Raw genomic sequence first — 19,151 nt, forward strand, 5'->3', positions numbered from 1 at the left:
CATAAACATAAGCGTAAGAAATTGATTGGTTCAGATATATGTGCAAAAGGAAATAGACCAATCTATCTCTTTATGCATATGCTTATGCACCTATGCAAGTTTGTCTGGTTTAACCTTAAAAAAGCAGCGCCAAGTTTTTTACAAGAAAAATTTTTTTATTTTATTTTAATTAAATATTTTTATTTTATAATGTTACCTCTTTAATTCTTTGTGATTAAAATGATTAAATGATTCTTTGTAATATTATAATTTTATCAAGGAGAATTAAAACTACTACCACTTGGGTTGATAGAAAGATCCTCAGGAATACAAAGATACATACCACTTGGGTTGAGTTAGGTAACACAATCTTGTTTTATTTTTTAAGAGTAGTTGCACTACAATTATTTTTCAAAGCAATATATACATTCTCTTTGTAGTTGGCGTAATTTAAAGATTTTATATATTTTTTTGAAATATATATATCACTTGGATTGAGTTTGGTAACGCAATTTCGTGATATAATAATAATTTTGTCATAAGGTATATATATATATATATATATATATATATATATATATTCTCTCTTTGTAATTGGCGCAGTATTAAAAGATTTCACATATTTTTTTTTAAATAGATACTACTTGTTATTTAGGTTTTTTCGAGATAGATATCACTTGGATTGAATAAAGTAACAATTTTGTAATTTAATAATTTTGTGAGACAATTTTTGTGAGACAATTTTGTGAGATAATTTTTCGAAACGTTGTGAGTTTAAATATATTACAATAATTATTAGGCCAGTTGGGTCGAACAAAAACGACTTCTGTTTTTAATAATTTTGTTAAGATAGATATCACTTGGATTGAATAAAGTAACAATTTTGTAATTTAATAATTTTGTGAGACAATTTTTGTCAGACAATTTTGTGAGACAATTTTTGTGAGACAATTTTGTGAGATAAAATTAATGATACTACCACTTGGTTTTTTTCCGAGGTAACAACCACGCGTGTACTTGGCGCCCTTTTTTTACCTTTTTTGAAAAAGGTAATTTTGTACTGTAGAATACAGACCTGACAGACCAATACAGACTGCCGCTCTCGTACGACACACACTCACACATACTTCGTGGACCCAAAATGGCGCCCGTGAGAAGACCGTCCTTTACGCTGTCGTCCATTTACCGACCTTGCCTCCAACCTAGCATAGAGATCGTAGAGACGAACGTTGTTGTACTACCGATGACAAAGACACTGTTTTAAACAGCCAAGACGTTTCAAGTATTGATAGAGGTAATAATAATAATACTTATTGGTCGTGCGCGTGCGTGCATACGTGCGGGTGTGTGTGTGTGTGTGTGTGTGTGTGTGTGTGTGTGTGTGTGTGTGTGTGTGTGTGTGTGTGTGTGTGTGTGTGTGCGCGTGCGTGCGTGCGCGTGTATTATCCGATCGCTAATATTATGCAGTAGCTTCCTCTTTCTTTTTTCGCTCTTCCCCTTCTTTCTCTCATTTTTAAGAAGATAAATCTTGATAATTATTTTTTCTTTTTACTGTGTTATGATATGATGACTTTAAGTTTCAATGTAACAGAATTCATAAAGTTAGTATCTAAATAAAGAAAGAAGATAAATCTTGCTAATTATTTTTTCTTTTTACTGTGTTATGATATGATGACGTGATTATTATTGTATTATAAATAAAATGTAATTCCAGAATTTTTTGTTATTTTATCTTCTTATAAAATAAACGTTAGAATACGCGTGTAAATGGATGGGTGTGTGGGTGTGGATGGGGGTGTATACATATACATGTGATTGTAGATATGGATATGTGGGGGAGAATGCGTGTGTATGTATGTATGTGTACATACACACAAAACTTGTGATACTACTACAAGTACCGCATACTTAAATTAATGATTGCATGTAATGTATAAATTAACATTATATATAATATTTTAATTAATTAAACTGTTTTGATTGTAACATGAGAAATTATTTTTAAAATATTTCAACTTATTTCTAAGTGTATGTATTTACGTACGTTGCATGGCTGTTGTATTAGTTGAAAATTTATCACATACATGTGAAAAATGGTCAATTTTACAGATATAGTCAGCTTCAAGTAACACATTCATTTGTATCTGCTAAAATGCAAGCCATTGACAAAAATTTTATTCCCTCACAATACAAATATATTTATAGTATGTTACAACAAAAAATATATTACAAAATAGATAATTATATCTACTAAAGTATCTCCAATATCATTTTTAAGTTATAATTGATATATATATATATATATATATACAAATAAATATATATATATATATGTACAAATAACAATTTATGAAAATAACAATATATATACATATGGTGAATCTTAATGGATGCACCAACTTTTTACCATAGGAGATGAGTTACCGACCGCAACTGTAATGAACCGAACGATCCATAGGTGACACCAGCTTGAATCGACCTGTGGGGAATTGTTACCGCCATTTCTCCCTAGCGTAGAGTGGGGGAATCGAGAGCCTTTTTCTTGTTAGCGTGCTGCCTGCGTGCAGCGTTAGATAGATCAGACCTTGTTCAGCGCTCGACCGAGAAGGTTCTTAACGTACTTAATAAACCTGTTCTTTTCCAACCATTAATTTTGTGTGGTCTACCATTTACCCTCATCACGTCTACAACGGATTGTGGATCCGTCCTGGGATCAGACGAGAGTCAATTTCCCACATTGGTGACCCCGACGTGATCGGCAAGAAGGAAGTCACCGGATTTGCCGGCAGCCGATTGGGCAGTACCGCACAGCGAGCAGGGAGGAACCTGGACGTCTTCGTCAAGGAAAACGAGGCGACACACAGCCAGGCTTCGGCAAGAACGAGCGTTTCCGCGAGCCCACGACGTTACGAAAGCAGGCGCCGGCGCGCGGGACAACGTGCGGCGGGCAGTAGCAACGTGCATAGTGCACCGCTGCAGAGGACGTCGCCACGCAGCTTCGTGGCCATTCACCAGCACGGGAGTGCTGCATCGCGGCCTAGAACGCCGCTACGAATGATACGTAGCCATCCACCACGGGCACGCTGTATCGTAGCTGAGAACGTCTCATCGGCGGTGCCAGTAGCAGTGGGCGCATACGAGGACATCGTCGTCTTCGGCAGCCGTAGATCCAGTGTCTTCAACGGTCGAGGTACAACCGGGAGGTTCGGCTAGTGAACAGTCTAAAAAAAAAAAAAAAACATTTTTGCTTGGCGCGTCGCGCGTACCGCCATTGCGTCTCAGAATTTTCGAACCATCTTATGTTCGCGCGTGTTGGTGCAAGTCCGCGCATGTCAGTTGCCGCCCAGGCAACGCTCTCGTTCTAGTTCGCGCGTCCAACGTCGGTAAAACAGCAGAACGCAGCGCAACGCGACGCGATCGTCTTTTCGAGCAAAATAACATCGCGCAACGCGACGCCGTTATCGTCACTACCGAGTGTGATCGAAATTATCGACTTCGCGAGCGATAATTTAAGAACAAACCGTACAACGCGTACGCACCACGATGCCGCCCCCCACGATTGAAGAATTGCAGGAGCAGGTAGCGCAAATGCGGGCCGCGCTTCAAAACGTGCAAGGGCAAGCCGTTGTAGGGCCTCCGCGCGTTGATGCGTATCGAGTTCCGAAAATTCCACCGTTCCTAATCAAAGACCCGGTTATATGGTTTATTCAAGTCGAAGCTACGTTCGAAACCACGCGTATAACCGATCAAAAAACTAAGGCACATTACGTTATTATGTCACTGGATGCGGAAGCTATCGCTTGTTGTAGAGATCTCATCGCAGAGCCTGATGAACATGAACCGTATGACAAATTAAAGGCGCGCATAATTGAAAACTTCTCAGCGTCAGCCGAAAGTCAACTGCGTCAGCTAATTAAGGGGCAGGTCTTGACCTCTGGCAAACCGTCGCAAATTCTCGGCAGATTACGTAATCTGAATCCGGACAAACGTTGTGACGACGCGGTTTTGAAAACAATTTTTTTTGAGTATCTTACTCCTTACACGCGCGGAATTTTAGCAACTTCCGAGTGCACAGAATTGGACAAGCTAGCCAAAATGGCCGACAAGATAGCCGAAACATCCAGCGAGTCTACCTACTGCGCGGCTGCGTCTAGTAATGAATCAACATTGTCCGCTAAAAAATCACAATCATCCGATTTAGAAAGCAAGGTCGACCGCCTTGCTACCGAACTCGCAGCTCTCTCGACATTAGTCAAGCGATCGAGCAGGTCACGTACCGACAGCGGTTCGAGTCAAAATCGTGCGCGTTCTAAAAGCAGATCCAGACTCTGTTGGCCTCACAGAACCTTCGGGGATAAGGCGCGCGCATGCAAGGGCACCGATAAGTCCCCGTGTTCGTGGCCGAAGTGCAAGGCCATTACAAATGAGAAAGAAAATGAGAAGGGGGAATAGTCGGGTCTGCCAAAATGGAGGCGAATGAAGCAGACCCCAATTCATCGGTACGTCTCCACATTCGCGATCGTCTCACAGGGGAACAATTTCTTATTGACACGGGCGCAGAAATCTCATTACTTCCAGTCGGTAGCGCCGTCAAGCAAACTCCCAGTAATTTTAAATTATACGCAGCAAACGACACTCTAATTAATACATATGGGCAGTCATTTCGAACCTTGCACCTCGGCATACGTCCACTCACGTGGAAATTTTGTGTAGCATCAGTACCGTATCCAATCATTGGGGCCGATCTGATCAAACACTACGGTCTCCTGCCTGATCTTAAGCATCGCAGGCTTATCGACCCAATAAATAACGCGTTTACTCGAGGCGTGGTTAAAACGGTTTCAAGCTCACCTATCAGCATGATCAACCCGAACATGAAATTTGCGCGAATTTTAGCTGAATTTCCGGAGGTTATCGGGCCTAAACAATCGGTTCGAACTGACAAAGAAGAAATCATGCATCACATAATTACAACAGGCCCACCCGTTGCTGAGCGTCCGCGTAGACTAAGCCCAGAGAAATTAAGAATCGCGAAAGCAGAATTCAAGCGGTTGATCGAGCTCGGTATTTGTGCGCCGTCCAGTAGTCCTTGGGCCAGTCCCATCCATATGGTTAAAAAGAAAGACGGTTCGTGGAGAATCTGCGGAGATTATCGTCGTGTCAACGCGGTTACCGATCCGGACAGGTTTTCCGTTCCGCATTTGCACGATTGCTCCTCCAACCTTCGTGGAAAAACTATATTTTCTAAGCTCGATCTCTACCAAGCATATAACCAAATTCCGGTCGCGCCAGCAGACGTTCCTAAGACGGCAGTCATCACGCCGTTCGGACTCTTTGAGTATAAATTCATGACATATGGCCTTAGAAACGCCAGTCAAACATTCCAGCGTCAAATTTACTGTGCGCTTGGCGACCTGGAATTTGTGTTCGCTTATATCGATGATATTCTCATAGCATCCTCAACGCCGGAGGAGCATGAGAAGCATCTGCGAATTGTATTACAGCGGCTTCAAGAACATCAATTACGACTCAACGTCGAAAAGTGTCGGTTTGGAGAATCTGAAATGGAATTTCTCGGTTACATTATTAATAGCGAAGGATGTACACCATCCCCCGAGAAAGTTCAAGCCATTCTTAACGCTCCCAAACCCCGCACTATTCTTGAATTGCGCCGTTTTCTCGGCAGTATTAACTTTTACCGTCGACTTTTGCGCGACGCGGCCAGCCTTCAAGCGCCACTTAATGAATATCTTCGAGACTCGCGCAAGAACGATAAACGATTGATCGCGTGGACTCCTGTCACGGAGGAAGCTTTTGCTAAATGCAAAGAGAACTTAGCCAACGCAGCTATGCTGGCACACCCGGCGGAAGCGGCGGGCACTCGTCTTGTTTGCGACGCGTCTGACTACGCCATGGGGGCAGTTCTCGAACAACGCCTCGACAACGTATGGAAACCTCTTGGGTTTTTCTCGCGCAAATTTTGTCCAGCGCAACTAAAATATAGCGCCTATGATCGCGAATTAACAGCCATCTATGAAGCGATTAAGTATTTTCGATACTTTTTGGAGGGTCGTGATTTCAAAATAGTTACAGACCACAAACCGCTCATTTACGCGTTTTTACAACGTTCGGATAAAGCCTCGCCGCGACAGCAAAGGCAACTCTCGTTCATTTCACAATTCACCACGCGTATCGAGCACATATCTGGTAGCGACAACGTCGTCGCCGATTTTCTTTCTCGCGTTGAAACCATTCGCTTGCCAACCGAAATCGAATTAAACGAGCTCGCAGAGCAGCAGGAACGCGACGAAGAACTACAAGTTATCCGCGAGACACCGGACTTTCCGCTAACAATGAAACGGATTCAATGGGGTCCAACCCATACCACGCTTTATTGTGAGATGACCGGAGAAGCCATCCGACCGTACATACCGGCATCTCTTCGCAAACGCGTATTCCATTTATTTCACGACACGGCCCACTCAGGTGCCAAAGTCACAGATCGCGTTATTCGCCAACGTTACGTGTGGCCTAACATGCATCGTGACATCGCGAAATGGTGCAAAAATTGCATTGACTGTCAACAATCAAAAATCTCACGGTACGTGCAAACGATTCCAGATAAATTCGTCGCACCGGACGCCCGTTTCGAACATATACATATGGATATAATAGGTCCCATGTACGAGTCGGACGGGTACAAATATTGCCTTACGCTCATCGATCGATTTTCGCGTTGGCCTGTAGCGGTCCCTCTAAGGAATATCGAGGCTACAACAATCGTGCGAGCGTTTTACGATAATTGGATCGCAAACTTCGGTGCGCCCAAAACATTGACCACCGACCAGGGCAGTCAGTTCGAATCGCAACTATTTACAGCGCTTTTACAGCTAATTGGCTGTCAGCGCATTCGCACTACAGCGTATCATCCTGCTTCGAACGGTCTAATAGAGCGATGGCACAGAACCCTTAAAGCCGCAATTATGTGTCACGCGAATGAAAAATGGACTAATGTGCTTTCAACCGTATTACTGGGTTTACGCACTCACGTCCGTCTCGACACCGGAGCGTCGCCCGCGGAATTTGTATACGGAACAACCCTGCGTATTCCGGGCGAATTCGTACTTCCAGACGATTTCACTCCTAACCCGCACGCATTTATCGAAGAATTTCGCGAACACATGCGTAAGGTCAAACCCGTTCCAATAGAACACAAACACAAAAAACGTGCATTCTACTTCAAGGACTTACAATCTTGTACTCATGTTTTTCTTCGCGTAGGAGGCACAAAAAGAGCTCTCGAACGTCCGTACACAGGGCCGCATCGTATTATTAAGCGAGTTTCCGACCGCGTTTTCGATATAAATGTAAACGGCACCGAGCGCAGCGTGTCCGTAGAAAACTTAAAACCGGCATATTTTGTACACGACGACTTAGCTAATCCGACGCCAACGTGCAATCAAACACTCAACCCGTCCGTCGTTGCACAACCAGCGTTAAGGACATACGCGCGTCCTAAAAAGAAAGTCACCTTTGCCTCTCAAATAAGTACCCAAAAAGTTTATGTTCCTCACGAAGCAATGTACACCAAAGTTTAAGTTAAGTTAAGTAATATATTTAGTATAACAAGCAAGCTATTCAAATAGTAGCATTAATTCGTTGCCACTCGGGGGGGAGTATGTGGGGAATTGTTACCGCCATTTCTCCCTAGCGTAGAGTGGGGGAATCGAGAGCCTTTTTCTTGTTAGCGTGCTGCCTGCGTGCAGCGTTAGATAGATCAGACCTTGTTCAGCGCTCGACCGAGAAGGTTCTTAACGTACTTAATAAACCTGTTCTTTTCCAACCATTAATTTTGTGTGGTCTACCATTTACCCTCATCACGTCTACAACGGATTGTGGATCCGTCCTGGGATCAGACGAGAGTCAATTTCCCACAGACCGCTTCGATCGACGAGTCCGAGGTGATGTACAGGCAAGTTAAAAACTGTGAATCAAATAACGTATATCGTATGTACATACTTTTCTAATATATCCAACTGTCTTACGCATTTTTCTTTTTACATATAATTTTATTTAATAACACGATTTCTTATTATTCTCCATCTATGCGCAACGTATTTACCGCATGTACTATACGTTTACGCGAGCGTTACTTTTGTAGTAACTTACGATAATTCACTCGTTTACGCAGAGTAAATTATCGTAAGTTACTACAAAATTTCCTTTACGCGAAGGAATTATCGTAAGTTACTACTGAAGTAACGCTCGCGTAAACGTAGTAATATAGTACGGGATCCGGCCGCGTGATTTATACGTTTATCTGTTATTTTATCGAAATGCGATTTTAATGGAAGATTACATATCAGGTCATACATCGCGGCCGGTGTGCCTAGCAAAATCTTGCCGCAAGTACCCTCAATTAGAGCTGTTTTAATTAAATTTTTTTAGACAACTTCGTTCATTTGTTTGCGAAGGAAATAAAGCGTCATCTAAAAGAGAGTGATCTAAAAAACTTGAAAAAAATAGGTCGCCATCTCTCAGTCTGCCGCAACCTCCTTTCAGCCAGGTGCAAAAAGGTCCTTTTTCGTTAATTATCAACGTTCATCGTGTATCGAGACAATTTTTACACAAATTGAAGCTAAATTTTTCCTCTACACGATAGAATAAATGTTGCCTGCGTAAAAGCTGCCGCAACTGGTGGTTGCCAGCATTTGAATGACTCGCTCTCGCCTGCGCGAGCTCTTCAATCTTACAATGTGTTACAATGGAATAATCACAGCAATTTCCTTGAATTTCTTTAATATTACAATAGTTCCTAATGCAATGAATGAAAGATCTGAAAACGCGAATGATAATTCTGATGATTTGGAGTATGAAGTTGCGAGTTCAGACGAGTCGGAAGACGAATGAGCGGCGGAATTTATTTATAAAAGGAATTTTTGAAAACTTGTTTAGGAACTATTGTAATATTAAAGAAATTCAAGAGTAGGTATAGACGGCCGCTTCCACCCCGGGGGCAATGAGGGGGGGTGGGGGGAGGGGGGTATCGGGTTACGCGGGGGGGTGAGGGGGAGGGGGAGGGGGCGGGGTATCGGGTTACACAGGGGTATCGGATTACGAGGGGGTGAGGGGGGAGGGGGGGTATCGGATTACGAGGGGGTGAGGGGAGGGGGGGGGAGGTTTCGGATTACGAGGGGGTGAGGGGGAGGGGGGGTATCGGATTACGAGGGGGTGAGGGGGAGGGGTGGTGACCTTGGCATACCACATGTATGACTCACCGGGATGACTCACCGGGATGACTCATATCCGGGATGACTCATCGGGATAAATTTTTGCATAACGCATAACCTCTGGTTTTACCGGGATGACTCACCCGCGCCGCGGGTCCGGCCGCGCCGCGCGGGGGGGTCCGCGCCGCGCCGCGGGTTCGCGCCGCGCCGCGCCGCGGGTCCGCGCCGCGCCGCGCCGCGGGTCCGCGAGGGGGGGTCGGCGTCGCGCCGCTGGTCCGCGAGGGGGGGTCGGCGTCGCGCCGCGGGTCCGCGCCGCGCCGCGGGTCCGCGAGGGGGGGTCGGCGTCGCGCCGCGGGTCCGCGCCGCGCCGCGGGTCCGCGAGGGGGGGGGGGGTCGGCGTCGCGCCGCGGGTCCGCGCGAGGGTCCGCGGTTGCACCGCGTATGTATCTAGCTTCTATCAGCATTGTAGATAGCAAATCATATATTTACACGCCGCGGGAAATCCTACCTTAGCAGGGCGGTGAATCTCTACAAACTCGCTACGCGGTTCGCGTAGACAATCAGCGCCTCGTCCACGAGGAGAGATCGGTCCCCCGTCAGGCGGAAGAGGTCTTCCCGCGCGCGGCCAGGCGCGGATATCGTGCCGAAAGACGGAAGCCGGGGCGCGGGAGGAGCGCCTTCAAACGTCTCTATAGCGTCTTCAAATTGGGGAGCATCAGGTCCCCCCAAAATTTCACTATCTTCTATGTCTTTAGGTATAAAAGGTTCGCGCGGAGACATCACAAAAAATCACATAACACGTCCGAACACGCGTTCGTACACAAAAAAACTCGTAAAAAACACGTGAACTACTTTGCGCTGACTCGATGCGACTGAATTCAATGACGGTTGCAGAACGGAGAAGTCGCCAGAGAAAAAAATATAATGGGCGGTGTATAAAACTGATAGCAATACGTCTCGCATTACACCTGCGAGCGTAGACGTCCGCTGGAGCATCGACGCCTCGCTTCTATGTTATGATATGCGATATTTGATTGTAAAATTCAAGCAGCCGGAGTTTTGGCGGACGTCGCATATACGGCTCGAATAGAAATGCGCGCGAAGAAATTATAGTATGATTTATACTTAAAAAACAATCTATCTACGCAGTACGTAAAAGACAAAGGAAGAAATGACGTCATCGGGACGATGATCGACTCGATAACGCGTCGAACCTGTCGGAACATGTTCGTCGTAAACAACATTTTTCTAGAAAAAGGGGGTGTTATCGCGTAGACTAAACAATTTCACGTTATTTTTTACGACGCAGTACGCGAGACAAAGGAAAAGATCTTTCAAAAATCAGTTGGAGCGAGAGAGATAGCAAAGGGTATATAACGAGGGATGAAGCACGTCGAGCCGCAGTAGTGAGATTTGAGAGCTATAGATCGATCGAAAAGTAACGCGGTTTCTTCGTTATTGTATGGTTGAACATTATCATGTGCAAGTGCTCTGTAAAAGAGATTCTTTTATCGCTCAGTCGCAAAGATGTTCGTCCTGCTGTCGAGACCGTCGGACATTCGCGATTTTAGCGCCGAACAGCTGCAATTCGTGCCGAAAGCCGTTCTATTGCAAATGTGCGGCGATCACGTCTACTACGTGTGGGACAAACTTCCGGAGCATATAAAGGCGGATTTGGAGGTTCAGACCTATCGTCGCTGTGACGAACACTGGAATCAACCGTGGCAGCAAACGCACATCGACGGTCCCGCTCCGATGATTAAGGATTGCGGCGAATGTCAGCGAAAATAAAAACATTAGCTTTTTCGCGACGTGAACATTTTTTAATAACAGTGAGCAAGAAGAAATGACGCTTGACAATAATCGCTCGTGGACACCGGACTATAAGAGTGATATCGATTTAATCGAAGAAAACTTTATATACTTCGGCCATTTTTTTCATGGTGACTATTTATTAGATGAAATCGCCAGTGCTTTGCGTGAAGAAGAAGAAGATCGGGGAGGAAAATCACTGGTGCAGTTTGTTCGCGATCGCGAACTCGGGATACGAGGAACCGATAAACGCATCGTTAGACAAGGAGTTGTTATCGTGGATGACGAGTATCGTTATAACTGGATGGGTAGCACAAAATGGAAAATGTACATACAGGTGCGGAACTTGGACAAAGAATATGAAGCTCGTCTAGCTTCATTTGTGATGAAGCCCTTTCCTTTTTCAATAAACCTAAATTTAGGTCCGAGTATAAGGAGTGTCACTATTGGCAAGTGGCAATGGGAAATGTGTCAAAGTAGTGGTTGGCATGATGGTGATGAACAATATGTCTCTGCAACGCTATTATGATTCTATTGTTCTCTAAATAGATAAAACATGGATCAATTCGAGCAAACCGAACGCGATCTGTTGGAGCTGTCCGACCAAGTCGCTACCTTGGGTGAATATTTCACATGGGCGCTGCAATGCACGGAATTCGTTGAGCAGCTCGAAGAAGGTTGTCGTGCCAAACGTCCGCGGCTCTCAATCGGGCAGAGGCAAAAGTTGGTTGCCAGAATCGCGCGACTCGAGGGTGCGAAGACGCGATTGGAAAGAAAATTTATCCGTAGCGGTGGTGATTATGCGAATGCCGGTAACAGTGGCGACACGCGCGCGACAGAACTCGTATGGCGAGAAATCGACGCCGCGTTCGAATCGCGGATAATGACCGGTGCGGTAATTAATACAGACCATGTAGAACCGCGGCAGTTTTTGGAAGACGCCTGCAGCGTAGTGTGCAAGCGAGTGCGAGACATTATAAAAAAACATAACTGTGTCAAAGTGAACACCGCGTTCAACGGGGAGTTTGTGGCGGGTGATAAACGTGCCAATAAGAGTTTTAATACAAATAACAAAGAACTCTGTCGTACATCGCACTTGCGCGAGTGGTACGAGCGGCACGTTATCGAGCCCACATTAGCGAAACTCGAGGAGTTCCAGGAACGCGACAGTGGGTGGGCGTTGACGCGAATCCTCAATTTGACGGTGAACGTCAACAGATACAATCCTTTGCGCGCGGGGTGTCACTTGAAATTGCCTCAAGACATTAAAACGAAGAATGCGGTAATCAATGTACTGTCTATGGACAATGCGTGTTTTGCATGGTCAGTGGTAGCCGCCTTGCATCAAGCCGAAAGACATTCAGAACGGGAATCATCATACCCGCATTATTCAACGGTATTGAATGTACGAGACATTGAGTTTCCAATGACGTTGAGTCAAATTAAAAAGTTCGAACGGCTCAACAATATATCCGTCAATGTCTATACCATCGAGGGACAGAAGACGTCAACCGTTCTTCCAATACGGCTTACCGACCGCACGAGTGACAAACATGTGAATCTGCTGTACGTGCAGGATCCACGAGACAACAATGTTGGACATTTTGCGTGGATTAAGCATCTATCCCGCCTCGTGAGCTCACAAATTAACAAACATAGACACACAAAGTACATTTGTGATCGGTAAGTGTCTATACTTTTTTTAAATAATATATAGAATATTTTATATTTTGTATATAAAAAATTTATAATATTTGTGTTTCTTTTTTTGCAGATGTCTTCACTATTTTAGTTCGAGCGACAAGTTGCAGTCTCACACTGTGGAATGTCGAAAGGTAAACAAATGCGCCATCAGACTACCGAGCGAGGACAACAAGTGGCTGAGCTTCAAGAACCACAGCAGGAAAGAGCGACTTCCCTTCGTGGTATATGCCGATCTGGAGTGCGTGCTGCAGAAGACACAACCGGAGACGGAACACGCGTCATACGTCTATCAACATCATCGGGTATGTAGTATAGCATACTACGTACAGTGCTCGTACGACAAAACGTTATCAGCGTATCGATTTCGTCGCGATAATGACTGCGTCGCGTGGTTCGTCGAGGAACTCAAAGGATTGGCGCATCGCGTAAAGAATATCTTGTCAGACAATGTATGCATGGTAGACCTAACGCGAGACGAGTGGGAGACATTTCGCAGTGCGGCGCAATGTCACATTTGCGAAAAACCGTTCGCGCCGGATGATAATCGTGTACGCGATCATTGCCACCTGACCGGGCGTTACAGAGGTCCAGCACACTCGATGTGCAATCTGAATTATAAGGATTCTCACTTCATCCCAGTAATATTCCACAATCTGTCGGGCTATGACGCACACTTTATTATCAAGGAGATAGCTGCCGCGTTCGAAGGCTCGATCGATGTACTGCCTATAACAAAGGAAAAGTACATCTCATTCACGAAGCATGTGAAAGACACAGCGGAAAGATCAGATTCGCGCAGCGACATAAAATTAAGATTTATCGACTCGTATAAATTTCTGAGCGCGAGTCTCGCAAAATTGGCATCCTTCCTCGACAAGGATAAATTAAAAATTATACGTTCCAAATTTTCCGCGTTATCCGACGACGATTTCAAATTATTGACGCGAAAAGGTGTCTTTCCATACGAATACGTGGACAGCGTCGAAAAGCTGGAGGATACGTGTTTACCGCCGCGCGATTCATTTTACAGTTCCTTGACCGGTGAAACCGTATCCGAGAGCGATTACGCGCACGCCGCGAACGTATGGCAGCGATTCTCCGTTCAAACCCTGGGCGAATACAGCGATCTATACCTGAAAACCGATGTCTTGCTGTTGGCCGACGTGTTTGAAAATTTCCGCGACAGCTGCGTCGCGAGTTACGGACTCGATCCCGCGTACTACTACACTTTACCAGGCTTTACGTGGGATGCCATGTTGAAACATACGTGTGTCAATTTCGAACTGCTGACCGACATTGACATGGTTATGTTTATCGAACGTGGTATTCGCGGCGGCCTGAGTCAATGTTCCGGCAGATACGCGCAGGCCAACAATAAGTACATGCAGTCGTACGATTCATCGAAACCGTCATCATATCTAATGTACTTCGATGTAAATAACCTGTACGGCTGGGCGATGTGTCAACCATTGCCCTACGCGGAGTTTCGATGGGTCGAAGACGTGTCGAATTTCGACTATAACGCGATCGCTTTGGATTCGCCTACGGGCTATATTCTCGAGGTCGACCTAGAGTATCCGCAGGATAAACACGACGCGCACACTGACCTACCGTTCTGTCCAACGCGCGATAAACCGCCCGGCAAACGACAGGACAAACTTCTCGCCACGGTGAACGATAAGGAGCGTTACGTTATTCATTATCGCAATCTACAGCAGTGCACGCGCCACGGTCTTCGCGTCACAAAAATACATCGCGTATTACAATTCGTTCAATCTGCGTGGCTCCGCGCTTACATCGAACTCAATACAGAATTTAGAACACAGGCCAAAAATGAGTTCGAAAAAAATTTATATAAATTAATGAATAACGCAGTTTTCGGGAAAACGATGGAGAATGTACGCAATCACGTCGATGTAAAGTTACTGACGAAGTGGGACGGACGATACGGCGCGGAGGCAATGATCGCGCGACCGAATTTCCACAGCAGGAGCGTGTTTTCGGAAAATCTGGTAGCCGTCGAAATGCGCAAACTCGAGGTGAAATTCGACAAACCGATCTACGTCGGCATGTGCATCCTCGACTTGTCGAAGGTATGCCTATACGAATTTCACCACGAGTACATGTCTCCCCTGTACCACGACTCGTGTAGAATCATGTATACCGACACGGACAGTTTGATTTATCATATCGAGTGCGACGACGCGTACGAGACGATGAAACGTGATATAGCCAGGTTCGACACGAGTGATTACGCGGTAGATAACGCTTACGGTATACCTCTCGTGAATAAAAAAGTGCCGGGCCTGATGAAGGACGAAAACAACGGCGCGATCATGACCGAATTCGTTGGACTTAGAGCGAAAATGTATGCCTTGCGAGTCGATGGCAAAAAAGACTGTAAAAAAGCTAAAGGTGTCAAAAGCAACGTTATCGCGCGCACCATTACGTTCGACGACTACACGCGGTGTCTGAACGATGAGATCGAAATGACTCGACCGCAGTCGTGCATACGATCGAAAATGCACGAAGTGTACACTATCAGTGAGACGAAAATCGCTCTGAGTCCTTACGACGATAAGCGATATATCGTGCCGGATTCGACAGATACATTGCCTTGGGGACATTATCGCATACCTTTATATGATAAGGAACAGTGAAGATTCATGTATGTATGTATATATGTATGTATAATATATATGTATGTATGTATAATATGTATGTATGTATGTATGTATGTAATGTATGCAATATATGTAATAAAATGTATGTACGTATATACATATGAATATATGTATGTAATGTACGTAGTAGTAGTATAACACAACATATGTATGTAACGTAATATAATATGTAATGTAATGTAATGTAATGTAATGTAATGTAATGTAATGTAATGTAATGTAATGTAATGTAATGTACTAGTATGAATGTATGTATGTATATATGTATGTACGTATATGTATAATGGAAGGAATATTAATCACGTATATATTTTATATTTTATATTATAAAACATTTATTCAATAAAAAAATTTTTATACAATATTAATCACATATATTTTTTATATTATAAACATTTATTCAATAAAAAATTTTTTATATAATATTTCCATTTATTACTTCCCTAAACATTTTGTTCCTAAAGTACGGCATGTCATCGTGCGTGAACGTTATCTTCCTGCTTGCACAGACGTATTCGGCGAACATGCAAGAGAATACACCACAATCGCTGCCGTTCGTCTGTTGCGGAATATTCTTGGCGGAATAAAATGTCCAATCACTCATATCATAAGGTTGTTTCTTTTTGTCAAGACTCTCATCTTGTAAATATAGTTTTAGCGCAGCCAGACATTTCGGATTTTCACTGCCCATACTGTCGTAATAAACAATTGTTTTATCGCGGAAATCTACTATTGACATACACCAGTGCACGTTCAAATGTATTGGGATAATAATGAGATCCTGCGCAAAGATGTCCACCTTCTTGGTCCATCGCTTCAGAGACGAGTGACCGCTCGACAGAAGTTTTGGGTAAAAGAACGTGTTCATCGCATGTACTTTCGGATATTTGTTCGAAGATATACCTCTGGCGATCAGCAGATTCATATAAAAGTTAATCACTTCGTCGTTGAGCCAATTTAAATCGACCAGCGTGTGAAGATCCTTTTGCGTGAGCTTCAGACCGAAGCCTTCCACCACCATCTCCATACTGCGATTTTGTCAAAAACCTTTGACAAAAAATATGTCAAAAATTATACCACAACACATTCCAATAATTTTAAATAATAATTTGCAAATTTACCAGATGAACTGTTGCACAGATGAATCGCTGCACCATAGATTGTTAACTGTTTCGATCGCTCCGCACAGATTTTAACTGTTTCGATCGCTGCACACAGATTTTAAATGTCTCAATCAATGCACAGATGTATCACCGAGGTGTTTAAGCTCTCAAATCATACTACTGTAGCTTGATGCATCCCTCGTTATATACCCTTTGCTCTCTCTCTCTCGCTCCAACTGAATCTTGAAAGATCATTTTTTATTTGTTTTGCATTTCTTCCTTTGTCTCGCGTACTGCGTCGTAAAAAATAGTGTGAAATAGATACGTATACGCAATAACAGCCCCCTTCTTCAAGAAAAATATTTGTTTATAGCGCCACGATGAACACGAAACCCGCAATAGTAGATAACGTATTATATTAGAAAGGATATTAATAAAGATATCGTATATGTATTTCAAACATTTTATATGTATTTCAAACATTTTATATGTTGCATACGTCGTTACATATTTTTTATATATTGGATATTTTGTATTTAATATTTTTTACATAGTTTATTTTTTCATATGTTTTAAAAAAATACAATCTGTACGAATTAAATAACATTATTCTTGTGTATCCAAGAGTTGTGCGATCCATCGAATCCCAGCCATTTCACGTAAACCTCGTCGCCCTTCCTGCGCAGTACTTTCTCCACGAGATACACGTCAGGATACGTCGCGCGATGCAACTCATACTCGTAGAACGCTCCAGCGACGGATTTTCCACGATAGTCCTCGAGTAGATAGGTTACGGGATTGGTATGCTGCACTTTAACGATCTTAAACACCTCGGTGGTCCAATTCGGCGTGTAACCCTTCTCGAAAATCGTCTTGTATTTGCTGACGCGTACCGAGTCGCCCGTTTTGAACTTTGCCGGGCCCGCGATCTTTATCGCGCTGTACACCGTAGCCAAGAGTCTTTCGGCGATCGCGGGGGTAACGTCGACGGGTCGCATGCCGATCGTTCGATGCTTGCGCGCGTTGTAATCCGACACGAGTCGCGGCAAGGCGTCGACCCACTTGTAATTTCCATTGAGCGTAAACATCTTCCACATATTGTTTTTTAACGTGCGATTGAATCGCTCGACGACCGATGCCTTCATCACCGAATACGTGGAATAATGATTGATGCCGTGTTTTCTCACGAGACGTTGCACGTCGGTGTTGTAAAATTCCTTCCCCATGTCGGTTTGTAGATTACTAGGGCACCTCCCGCTATCTCGAATTATCTCAGCGATAGCGTCAGCTGTCTCGCTGCCGCCTTTACCCTTGAGCGGCACGGCCCACGCGTACTTGCTCAACACATCGATGACGGTGAGTATGTAGTGGTGGCCTCCGTTGAAACGCGAGTACGGACGCATCTCGACGATATCAGCCTGCCACAGATCGTCGTATCCTCGCACTATGACGTGTCTGCGGGGAAAATTTCTTCTCGCCGGTGCGTGCAATTCGTCCACCAGCCGTCGCTTTTCGATATTTTTATCCACATCGGTCGATTTTAACGGTCTCATGTTCGGTTAACGTTTCGTTGGTTGTTCTTCGTCGTTCTTTAACTGTACGTAGCCGTTTCTGTTTATGTTTCTGCGTCGTTCGTCGCTGTTTCTGAACCGCTCAGATACGATTTCGAGCCGTTCCTGAACCGTTTGACGGCCGTCCGACAACCGTTCCTGAATCGTTCGTTGTCGTTCGTCGTCGTCAGTTAACCGTTGTTTATCATTCATCGTCGTCGTCGTCGTCGTCGTCGTCGACGTTCTTTAGCCGTTTGTAGCCTTTCCTGTCACCGCGTAGTTCGCACCTGTTTCTGAACCGCTCGTAATCGTTTCTGAGCTGTTTTTGAACCGTTCTTGAACCGTCCGACAACCGTTCTTGAACCGTAAGACAGCCGTCCGACAACCGTTCTCGAGTCGTTCGTTGCTGTTTGTCGCCGTCGTTAATTAACCGTTGCCTCTCTTCACTCGTCGCCGTTCGATAGTCGTTTCTGCTGAACCGTTTCTTGTCACTCATCGTCGTTCGCGAGTCGTTTCCAATCTAACAATATTCGCACGCCGAAGCGTGTTTACCGCAGTCTGTAACGCTCGCACGTCCTTCTCGAACGCGGTAAGCTTCTCGTCTGACTCTTTCCGTTGATCTCGCAAACTTTTAACGCACTGATCCACGTATAGTTTGTTAACAGCGTCACCGTCAGTCTCAGGTTGCGCTACGCGACGAATCTTGCACGACCTTGCGTCAAAGTCCGTGGCGATGCGACACAGAGCGTTGTCGCGCACGAAATTTCTCACTAATCCGCTCCACCGATGGTACGAATTGGCATTCGTCGCGTCTTCGCTCCGCTCGAACAATCCAAATTTATTGATTGGCATTTCAACACCGATTGAACGGATCGCTGTCGCGCCGTTTAATTTATAATAAGCCCAGCCTCGCGAAGTTCCTCGATGATCGACGTGATCTCGTTGTCGTGGGCATTGTTGCCAGCTTGACGCGATGCGTCAAGCAATCGCAGACGATCCACCAGCTCGTTGGGGTCGTCCCAGTGCACGTAGTCGATCTTATTGTCGGTTAGCGTCATCGCGCGAGGCGCGAATACGCCCTTTCCGGAT

The 19,151-nt window shown here is 44.7% G+C and overlaps 1 protein-coding gene and 1 long non-coding RNA gene across 2 annotated transcripts; one reads left to right on the forward strand and one right to left on the reverse strand.

Moving 5' to 3' along the window:
* Positions 1 to 2,526: 2,526 nt before the first annotated feature.
* LOC139786022 (uncharacterized) lies at positions 2,527 to 12,543 on the reverse strand. Its single transcript, XR_011722157.1, has 3 exons — positions 9,718 to 12,543; positions 7,852 to 7,963; positions 2,527 to 3,200 (listed from the first exon to the last, which is right to left on the reverse strand). It is a non-coding gene; the product is annotated as an uncharacterized lncRNA (long non-coding RNA).
* Positions 12,544 to 13,342: 799 nt separating this feature from the next.
* LOC139786019 (uncharacterized) lies at positions 13,343 to 15,387 on the forward strand. Its single transcript, XM_071725185.1, has one exon. It carries the CDS (start codon positions 13,979 to 13,981, stop codon positions 15,383 to 15,385), a length of 1,407 nt encoding a protein of 468 aa, XP_071581286.1. The 5' UTR covers positions 13,343 to 13,978; the 3' UTR covers positions 15,386 to 15,387.
* Positions 15,388 to 19,151: the final 3,764 nt, after the last annotated feature.

The sequence above is a fragment of the Temnothorax nylanderi genome, unplaced genomic scaffold (assembly GCF_030848795.1).
Source record: "Temnothorax nylanderi isolate EJ_2023f unplaced genomic scaffold, tnyl_v1.0 TNYL_tig0938_pilon, whole genome shotgun sequence".
NCBI classification, from domain to species: Eukaryota; Metazoa; Arthropoda; class Insecta; order Hymenoptera; family Formicidae; genus Temnothorax; species Temnothorax nylanderi.

Bases quoted from the DNA above. Each gene is read 5' to 3' on its own strand.
- LOC139786019 (XM_071725185.1), top strand. From the start codon at position 13,979: ATGTTGAAACATACGTGTGTCAATTTCGAACTGCTGACCGACATTGAC.